The sequence below is a fragment of the Ursus maritimus genome, unplaced genomic scaffold, assembly GCF_017311325.1.
Source record: "Ursus maritimus isolate PB19 unplaced genomic scaffold, ASM1731132v1 scaffold_13, whole genome shotgun sequence".
NCBI classification, from domain to species: domain Eukaryota; kingdom Metazoa; phylum Chordata; class Mammalia; order Carnivora; family Ursidae; genus Ursus; species Ursus maritimus.
The window spans coordinates 26,587,074-26,597,947 of NW_024423675.1; the positions used below are offsets into that span (position 1 = coordinate 26,587,074).

The following is a 10,874-nucleotide window of genomic DNA, read 5'->3' on the forward strand; positions in this document are numbered from 1 at the left end:
AAAATCTCTACTTGTTTGAGAGTTCATATTTTCCTGTTACCCTAGGAACCTTAACATATATATTTAACTTAACAAAATCTAAAGCTGATAGTTTTACATTCCTCTCAATCAGTGAAGTCCTACCCAAATACAGCGGTACTTTCGTTGAAAATTAGTTTAGATTTTAAAGAACGCTTACTGAATGATATACACAGAGTGCTCATTTTAGCATTATCTGTCTTGGCCAAAAACTGGACCAAATATCCAGATAAACTGCCTCGTATTCATACAATGGGATGCTACAACAAAATCAAAATGAATAAACTCATGCTACACAAAATTTGTGGGTGGGTCTCACAACATAATGTTGAGCATAAGAATCCACCCTCGCAAGTGCATATTGTGTCATTCTAGTTACATGAAGTTCAAAAACAAGCAAAACTAACCTCTGGTGATAAAACGCACAGCAATGATTACCTTTGGAGGGTAATGAATGACAGAAGGCAGAAAGGAGGTTTCTGAGGTGTTACTGGTGTTCTGCATCTTGACCTGGGAGGTGGTTATGCCCATGGGTTCACTATGTAAATATTTATCAAGCTTTGGTAAAATTTTACTAAAAAGTAAAAATAAAAAGACTTTGTGCTTCTCTTTACCAAATAAAACCATGGCAATTATTTTGTTAAATATTCTATTTTACCTATCTTTTATTGTTTTTGATAATAGTAATGATCCTCTGGTTAACACTGTGTCACTCAGAATTTCATTTAGCCTTAGCCTGTGCAGCCAATGCAGCTTCTTCACGCCACTTAGCTTTCTTTGCCAGGTTCCAACTTGTTAAGGATTCATGTCGTTCTGCAGCCTGAAAAATAAAAAAATAAAAAACCAAAACAGAACAAAAAACAAAACAAAGCATTGTGACTCTCTGGAAAGGATTCGTGTTTCAGATAGACATACATAGGAGATACTCTGTGAAAAGGAGAAAAGTCACTTAAAACATCTGTCACAAACAGTATCCAAGAAAAATGATCCTTTGGTATAGAAAAGAAATTATTTAAGCTGTGAGACTTCTAGTCAATAGGACAACTGACATCAGAAATCTGCCCTGGCTTTCTTGGCACACAAAGACATATTTTTTGGATAAAAAATGACAAAAATATTTGCAATAGTTATGCTCAAAATCAAGAAAGGGAAATCCTCAGGTATCAGAAATGGAAAGAACTCAAAAGGCATGAACTGGTGGGGAATAAGAAGGACTGAAGCCAGGATAGGAAGGAATGGTTTCAGGCAGGGGGCGTTAGGGAAAAATATTGGTTTTAACAGCTGTGAGCTGGGAGTTTCATCTCTACACCAAAAAGTGAGTCCAGAGTTTGGATCTGGAATTGGAAGTATCACGTACTCCACTGAAATGACTAAAATTCCTCTTACTAGCCCAAGGAACTGGCAAGGAAACGAGGCATTTGTCTGGAGGTGGGGTGAGGAGAATCACCTCTGAGAAGAAGAGATCATCAGCATCATAATGAGGAAGTAAACACTCCAGCTAGAGTATAGATCTGAGGGAACAATCTAAGTGCCGGACAGAGAAACAGGTACAAAAGATAGAAAAAAAAAAAGTTAAGAGACATGGAGAATAGAATTAGAAGTTCCAACATACATGTATAATAGGTGGAAAGAATAGAGAATGGGTGAAGTGGCCATATTTGAAGTTATGACAGCTTAGACTTTTTCAGAAGTGAAGAAAGGTATATATAGGTCTTCAGACTGAAGAGTGTACGAAGTCCTTAGGAGAATAAAAAAAATTTAATAGATATTGACGAATGCCTAATCCACCCATCACATTTAATATATCCACGGTACAGTGCATTTTGCCTGTCGTGCCTACCAGTTCTCTCCCCGCTTTTACACATCTCCACAAATGGTGGCACCATCCACCTAGTTGCTGAAGTAAAAAACCCAGGCTTTTTGGTTCCATTTTATTTCCTCTTCCCACACTAAATTTACCAGAAAGTTCTATCCTTTCTACCTCCCCAAATAGATCTCAAATTGGCTAACCTTTTCTCCACCTCCATCTATCACAATCTCAAAGTATATGCGTTAATTATTTAAAACAAAAGAATTGGAGACAGGCAAGAGGGACAGCTGTGAGACCCTTTAGAAGATACCGCAATCAATTAGGCAACAGATGTTGGTTATCTCAGACAAGGGTGATAACAGGAGAGATGGTGAGGAGTGGTCCAACGGTAGGTATATTTTAAAGTGGAGTCAACAGGATTGCTGATGTATAATGGCTTACTCATGAGCATCTGGGAAGATGATAAAATAGTGAGCACCTGGACAAGGCCATTTTAAGGGCGTGGTCCGGGAGGTCTCTGACGGGAATGAGAATAAGCCAGGTATGGCAAGGCCAGGGGAGGGAAGGAAAGCCTAGTGAGGAGAAAGAGTTTAGTGCACTAAAAAATAGAAAAGAACTAATGTAGATGGAGCGTAATGAACAAAGAGTAGATGTTATAAAACAAGGAGGGTCCAGACAGTATCAGGCTCCAGTCTGTCATTTAGGAGCCAGAGAATCATCACGTTGGTGGACAGTCATTTTATCTACAGTGGGTTATAGACAAGAGATGACCAAATTTCTTTATTTCTATGTTCGAGTATTTAAGAAAGATTTAAGAAATTTCCCCTTTGATGAGAATTATATCAAAGCACACGTTGTCTGCCATGCTAATAGAAATGAATGGATATGTACATGACATCAGTAAGCTTACAGCCTCAGTTCCTATGTGAATTACTTGGCTCAAATACTCTCAAAGCTCTGAACAGTAACCCAGGGCAGAATCACAGGACGAGGGAGAATGGTAATTGGCTACACACGCCCAGAGAGTGAAGATGTATGGATCCACGCAAACTCTTCTGTGTGGTGCGGCGGCCAAAACTTAGTTCCAGCTCTGGCTGTGCTACTAGAATGCAGTTCACGAACAAGGAAGTTACCGTCAGGCTCTAATGGCTTCGGCCGCGAATGCCACCGTGACGAGGGACACGGCTAAACCGTAGTGTGTTCAGAGGAGAACTCAGAATAGAGGGAAGCTGTAAGGGATAGGAAATTAAGAGTGGAGAAGAGAAGACTCGTGGGGATGTACATTGTTAGATGTCTCCCAATATTTGTGGGGTTGCTTCTCATGGTAAAACGTGATCAGCAGGTGAAAGGATTTGAGGAGGAAGAAACACAATTAGAGTAATCAGCTCTTAATTTCTCTCTAGAATACTGGGGATGACAAGGAAAGGGCTCACATATGGGATATGGACAAACAAGTTGTCCTGGAGCACCTCCAATGTTTGTCATTTCTGAGGATGTCGTGATTCTGTGCGATAGCTATGATTGAATTCATGACCTAAGGAATGATCTAGTCTGGGTAATTTTCACACAGCAAACTTGCACAGATTTTAACAAGGCTATGAACTGTCCTGTTTTTGTTTTTATCGTATAAATGGAAACAAACTTTTGTTCCTCCTGTCTGCCCATGTAGTTTGCATTTGTGGACTCAGATTTTCATGAAAGAAATTGTTTGCAGGAGGATAGATATTTATGGGTGGCTCAAGGTAGTCTAAGACGAAATTGCGCTTACACTGAAAACACAGCGATAATCCCCAAATTGAGACCAAAGCTCATGATATTTCTTAAAATTCACCAGTCCGGCTTTATTTTGAAGAGATACTCACCCTTTTGGCTGATGCTATCACTGCAAAACAGGCGATAATGGTGAGTCCAATCATTATGTAACAAGCTTTCACTCGAGCCTTGTTTCTTGCAGCATCTATCATTTCTGGCCTAAACCAAGATGTGTATTCTGTTAATTATATTGAAACAATCTGGTTTTTTCTCACTGGCATGATGGACAATCATTTCTTATGTAAATATTCCCCAAATTTCCCTGAAGTCAACTGTGGAGGACATCCAAAGGCTAGCCCATTATGTTCCCAATTTCAAATTAACAGGTGTATTTAGGTCTTAATTAATGTTAGTCACCATGAAACCACAGTGTAGTATAGTTTCTAGTTGCTCAAAATATAACTACTAGAAATTATGGCCTGACTCTCCGTCATTTTTTGGTCACAGATCAGGGTAAAGGTAAGCATGTAAGTCTATGTACGTCTATGACTTGTGTTCATTTGGCCCCTCTGTTATAAGTGAGCTTCATTTTTAGTTTAGTCTTTTTTTTATGGTTTTATTTATTTATTTATTTATTTATTTATTTATTTTGAGAAAGACAGAGTGAGAGAGCATGGGGGCAGGTGGGAGGGGCGGAAGGAGAGTGAGAGAGAATCTCAAGTGGATTCCGGGCTGAGCCTAGAGCCCGAGGCAGGGCTCTATCTCCTGACCCTGAGATCATAACCCGAGCCAAAACCAAGAGCTGGGCCCTTAACCCACTGAGCCACCCAGGCACCCCTCCTTTTCAGTTTTATTTTATTTTATTTTATTTTTAAGATTTTATTTATTTATTTGACAGAGAGAGAGAGATAGAGACAGCCAGCGAGAGAGGGAACACAAGCAGGGGGAGTGGGAGAGGAAGAAGCAGGCTCCCAGCGGAGGAGCCTGATGTGGGGCTCGATCCCAGAACGCCCGGGATCACGCCCTGAGCCAAAGGCAGATGCTTAACGACTGAGCCACCCAGGCGCCCCTCCTTCTCAGTTTTAAATAGATTGTTTTTTAAAGTTTGTTTTCCTCATTTTGTTTTCTCACTGGGCTCCCAATCCCTTCTTGCTTCCTCCCATCCTATCTTGATTAGAGAGACCATTACACATTCTGCGAGGACCACTGTTAGAAAAAAGGTGTGTCCTCTGGCTTTTGCATGAAGTTTTCAAAAGAAGTGATCAAAATTACGATGATTTGTGGAAGAAAATGACAAAGTCACCTTCGTTTTCTTATTATTCTGAAATTTTATATACTTGTTAGAATACTGGGGAGACTTATTTATTAATATAAAGTTACAGGCAAGTTGTTTAAGATTTTAGCAATGCAACTTAACAAAGCAGGGTTACAAATTGTGTCTGTGGGCTTTTTATACTGAAATAAACTTTAATGATTTGCAATAATATGAAGTGGCAGTTTATAGATACACATGATTAAGGAATGATTCTTGGGAATGTATGCAGCAGTATTCTTTGTTATCTAATGTCAAGTTTAAATAGAATGTAATTACATTGAAAAAAATTTTTAGAAAGACAAGTTGCAATTTCTCTTAAAAATGAGAAACTTTTTCTTTAACTTTTCCACCAGTTTAAAGAGCACAGCAAACCAATATCTAGCCTGTTTTCCTTAGATTTGAGACAGGTTAATGTACGTTTTAAGATGTTGATTGCAAACAGGTGAACACAAAGACATTATTAGATTATATTTGTTGCTGAATTTTGTTCCAGATGGAGCCTAGAAGATATGATCTTTTTTTGCCCATCCATCTGGCTTTGATCTGCCATATCAAATTAGGTTTGCACTGAAAAAACAAGAAAAAGCACAGTTCTTATTAAATATCATTAGTGTATGATACAAAAATTATAGGTCACTTGTTAATTACATGTCCATTAAGAGCATACAAACTGAAAGCTTTTCACGTTGTAAGTCTAACACTTAGTTTGGGAGGTATATCCCTCTTCAACACCAATGCTTTAAAAAATTATAGAAAACAGCAAAATGAAAAATATTCAAATACTTTAGTTTCCAATGCCAAACTACAATTCCTTTCTTAGACATCTTATTGGAAATTCTCCTGTTTATAACACTTCTTTTGACTGTGATCCCGAGGAAATTAAATTATTTCTATAAAATGGGTCTCCTCACACATAGAGCTATATTAATGCAATACTGGGTCTACTATCACTTGACAAGAATTAATTTACAATACTGCGGGTTCTTCACATTCTTTTTTTTAAGTGATCAGTTTATTTATTTTTATTTATGATTGAAACATTGATTACTCTGTTGGAGCACTAGAACTCAAAATTCCAAAAAATTAAGGATGGTGTTTCAGCTTTTCTGAGGATAATTTCTGCTTTGGGCTAAGTCTGTAGTTCAGAGTCTACAGATCTCAAGGAAAACAATATTTGTTTTATAACATTAAAAAATGTCTCTGTGGTTGAATAAATGCTGAATACAGATTTCAAATTCTGTGTTATTTCAAATTCCGTGTCCATTCCTCATTAAATAATTTGATCCACGAAAGGGATAAAAATGTTTGAGAATTCATTATTGAGTGAACATTTCCCATCACATTTTTTTCATTTTTTGGATATGCTTTTGGTAACCAGTAAATTACAAAGTAATAAAAGTGTAGACAACTACACCTGAAACTAATGTAACATTGTATGTCAACTATACTTCAATTAACAAATGTGAATTTAAATTTTAATTTTAAAAAGTGTAGGTAATGTGTGCAGAACAAGATGTAGGCCTAGTTTCCATTATTCATTCTGCTAGGCACTGATTACATTGTATAAAAATTATTTACAGGACATCTGAAATCCTTATTTGATATTAAGGTTCTAGTCTCCTTATTCTTTTTTTTAAAGATCAGCTTTAAAAAATAGTAGATTGGTTTTATTCTTAGTTTCCTTCATTCCCCCTTTTAAATCCACTCCCTTGTAAAAACTGCTGGGAAGTATTTTGGGCTTGAACAAACTGAAACTGTAGAAAGATGGTTTTTACAGGTTAAATTTACCCTTGGGATGAAGTTGACAGTTTGAGTTTTATCATTTAAGAGACCCTCTCTCTTGGTTTTGGGTTGGTGAAGAGGCCAGCGATGCTGACGCCCTGAAGAAGGTCCTAGCCCGAGTAGACCCAGCGCTCGGCGGGGTGCAGAACCAGGGACACCAGGCTTCTCCTGCCCCAGAATAGGAGGTCTTGCGGATGCGGCTTCCTCCCAGAGGCTCTTTAGTCCTCCCAGGAGCCCCGGGCCTTCGCTGGGTGCAGCAGAGAGCTGCTCCCCGCGCAGAGCCCCTCTCCCTCCCTGGGGACCCCGCAGACACTCGGGGTGCACGCACGGACCGTGCCTTCCATGTGGCCTAAGCGCCCCTCCGCCTTGCGGCTCCGAGCTCCCTGGGGCGGGTATCTGGGCGAGGGTGGAAGTGCCCACTGAACTTCTGGCTTTTCACCCAACTTCAACAATCTCCTTGTAAGCTTAGGTGCCCCCTGTCCAGCCAAGGCGTCTGACATTTAACCTCACTAGGGGGCTCCTGGAGCAGCACACTCCTTAAGGTGGTAGGTTTTGTGAAGCCCCGCGGCGCCTTCTTTCCAGGGCGCGCCCAGGTCGGGAGGTGCATGGATCCGGCACCCCTCCACGCGCACGAAACCCGGCCGCCGCGCAGGCCACACTTACGGGATTCGAGGCGGGATGTCCTCCATCGCTTTGAAACGCCCGGTCCACAGTAGGATTTTCTTATCGAATTGCGAAGGCTTGTGCTCGGCAGGGACCCGGTGGACCTTTCCTGCTGCAAAATCGACAGGGGTCGACGGAGGAACCGACTGACCGTCGACCCAGTGGCTCAGAGCGCACTCACGCCTCCAGCTCCCTCCCTCACTCCAGCCCCGGGTCCTCGCGCGGCGGTCCGCGCCCCCTCCCTCGCAGGTCGTTCCCAGCCCTGGCTCACCTGGACCCTGGGGCTCAGAGCCGCTGGGGGCCCGGCCGCTGCAGTAGCGGGGCAGACCCCGAGGCCGCAGAGGCGCGATGCGCCGTGGCGCCGCTTCTCCGCGCGCTCCCGGGGCCCAGCGGAAGCTGCGCCCTAGGCGGAGGCGCAGGAGGCCCCCGACAGCCGCGAGCATGCTGCGTGCTGTTCCCGCGCTCCCAGCCGCCGGCGGAGCACTGCTCGGGCTCGCCCGCCCCGCCCCGCGCCCCTCCCCGCGGAGCCCGGACGCGCAGCTGGAGCCTCGGACACGTGCACACTCGCTCCCGGCCCCCGCCCCCGGCCCGAGACCCTGGACCTGGGTGCCACGACCCTGGGGGCCCGGGGGGCGACCTGCCTCTGCTGGAACACTCTCGGAGCAAATTCACCCCCCCCCTCCTGAGACCGCTCCCTGCAGCTGCTTTTAAAAAGGCATTTCCTTATGTCCAGAAGAAACGCTTTTCCGTCAGGCTTTCACCCTTTGGTCCCACTGTTTGGTGTCCAGAGAATAAATCTAAACCCTCTCCTGCAGAAAGAACCCACAGTCCTTCAAGGGCGGGACACGCCAGATGTTTTCCAAGTAAGTGTGAGGACACGCAACAAACTTCTGAATTCCCCACGAAGAGAGAATTCCCCCCTCCACTCCCCTACTTTCTCTCTTTCCTGGGTGAAACAACTCAGTGGCTGCCATTTCTTTTTCTCCATCTCTTCATTTCTTCCTAAGACCACAAACTCTCCAAACGTTCTTCAAAACGAGCCTTTCTTCTACCTTCCACCATTTTCCCTCTACAAGAAAGGGGTGCGGGGAACGTGCTACTTTCTGGCACCTAAATGGAAACTCAGGGAAAGGGCTTGTAGGAAAGCTGTCTACTCTGAAAGACTTGACTTGTTCTGCTTGCTCCTATTCCAGGGGCAACAGTCCCCAGCCAGGGAAGCGCGCTCTTCAGGATCCAGCACCAGGCCCAGCTCACCCTCCTCCTGTTACTGTCTCTGAGGTTCCTTCCAGAGCCAGACGCAGCCTTACCCTTGTAGTTGGATCTCCAGATATTTCTTTTCTTCCTAACCAGACTGACAGGCTCATGAAGGCAAGATCCTTGTATGTCCAAGTGTCTTTCACATAACAATGCTTAACAAATGAAGAGATTCATGCCTCCGTACAGAAATCCCATTTAAAGGAGTGGTTGTAGAAAGAACACCGGCCTTGCGCTCATACAAAGATTGAAACCCCTGATTTATGACTCAAGAGGCTCACAGTCATGAACAAATCATTTATGCTATCGGTCTTGGTCTCATTTGTCAAAGAATTCCTACCTCTCAAGTTCATTCATGCAATGACTACAAAAACCATACTATCTGCCTGCTTTTCTCAGAGCTGGGGGTAGAGCCCTGAACAATGTCAAGTGCATATTAGTAGATGAAGAAACAAAAAGCAGGATAAAAAAAAAAGTAAGCTGGGGTGGAGTGGAAGCTATTTAGAAAGCATAGCTACGGTTACCCCTCTAACTGTGCCTAATAACATTTCAAAAGATGTTATCGTTTTTTCCCTTCACATCTTTTATTTCTTCCCTTCACATCTTTTGTTTCGCTAGTCCCAAAACACAAGGGCATTTTAACTTGTGAAATCTCCAGGAGCGAATTGTAGGAGGCTGTGACCTCCCAGATGGTAAAGGTTATGTTTTATTTAACACTATATCCTTCGGATGTAGCTGAAAACTCTGGGCTAGAGTAAGAAAAGACTGAAGTATTTGAGGATGTGATACATGACGAAACTGAATGAATTCCCGCTTGACAAAGAACGTTGCTGTAGATAATATTTGATTGTTTCGGGAATGTGCTACTTGAAAATTCTCCCATTATTCAGACATGTTCTTTTCCTTTTAAGATTTTATTTTTCTTCATGTTTCTGAGAAAAACATCTCTGGGAAACAGCCCGTCATTAATAGTTCACCAAGGAGTATTAAACTAGCCAAGTAAGTTTATTTCCCTGGAAAGAACTAAATGTCAAATATCTACACATGATTTTCTGTCTCAAGCTTCTCTAGAATTGCAGAATGACAGAGCAAGAGAATAAGAGCTTCTAGCATGAGAAAAAGAACAATTTGCATTCTATTCTCTATTCCTTATGGGATTTAAATATCAGTCTTTGGCAGTAGTCTACATAAAAAAAAATACAGCTGCATGAGAGATGTTTTCTTTAGTTCTAGAATTGGACCCAATTTAAAAAAAACCTCAAATCAGCTTTTAATAGAAGAAAAAGCTAATTGTATTCCTTTTTTTCTTCTTTTTTAAAACCAGGACAGCTTATTTATTCATTCAACAAATATTTACTGAGTGCCTCCTGTGTGCTGGGCACTGCTCTAGGATCTGAGGTTGCAGCAGGTAAGCAAATGAAACTCTCTGCCCCTTACAGAGCTTATTACCAGTCCGTGGTGGTTTTAGTTTACCCATTGTGTACTTTATTATATTACTTTTCAATCCCGTGGTTCATCTGCTTTGTGTAGACTATTTTCAGTTTTGTTCTTCAGGGCTTGTTTTTGAGTAGTATGGTTTATCTTTCCATTTCTAGTCTGGCTTATGTTTCCATTTCTTAGGGTTAATTTAGTTACTTCTTATGATACACTGTCAAAACTAGGAATACATTTTGAATAAAGCTATTATGTAGACCGAGTGGAAAGTATGGGTAAATTTTACTTTATTTTATTATTATTATTTCTTACCGAGAGCTACTGTGTGCTCTCCACTGGGCTAAGGCGGGAGAGGCCAAGACTGCTGCAGAGCTGTCCCTGAGAAGCTCCCACTCTGGCTATGATGATATTCCCTCATCAGGCAATGCCTTGCTTCCAAAAGAGGCGTTGGGAGGGACCTAGACTAATGTGTTTTCCAATCCCCTACTAGTCTGTCTGTAGGGAAAGTTCTAAGGTGACGGTTTACCTGCAGACCCAACTCCCTGGAGTCTCCAGTGCTTTGGGCAGCCTTATTTAAGTAGCGGTCCACGTGGCGGCCCAGTTACCTAACAGGTATCAAGCACAGCTTTACAGCACAAGCAGAAGCTCAGAAAGGGCTCTGAAAAACCATGAATGAGCTCCCACGTGCAGATCTTCTTGTTATTCCTCTTAATTCCCATTTTCATGGCTGTAGTTCAACCTTTCATTCTCTCTCAACTATGTCGTTGTAATGACCCCCAAAGCCTTTCCCCCATCTCCAGTCAATTCTTTCTCTCATCCTATCTCTGCCCAGCCTCCAGAGGTAGT

General features: G+C 42.3%; 1 protein-coding gene across 1 annotated transcript; it reads right to left on the reverse strand.

The window, feature by feature from the left end:
• Nucleotides 1-668: 668 nt before the first annotated feature.
• Nucleotides 669-7,783, reverse strand: FAM162B (family with sequence similarity 162 member B). Its single transcript, XM_040627689.1, has 4 exons — nt 7,612-7,783; nt 7,341-7,449; nt 3,691-3,799; nt 669-838 (listed from the first exon to the last, which is right to left on the reverse strand). Exons 1-4 carry the CDS (start codon nt 7,781-7,783, stop codon nt 740-742), a joined length of 489 nt encoding a protein of 162 aa, XP_040483623.1. The 3' UTR covers nt 669-739.
• Between the last annotated feature and the right edge of the window lie 3,091 nt (nt 7,784-10,874).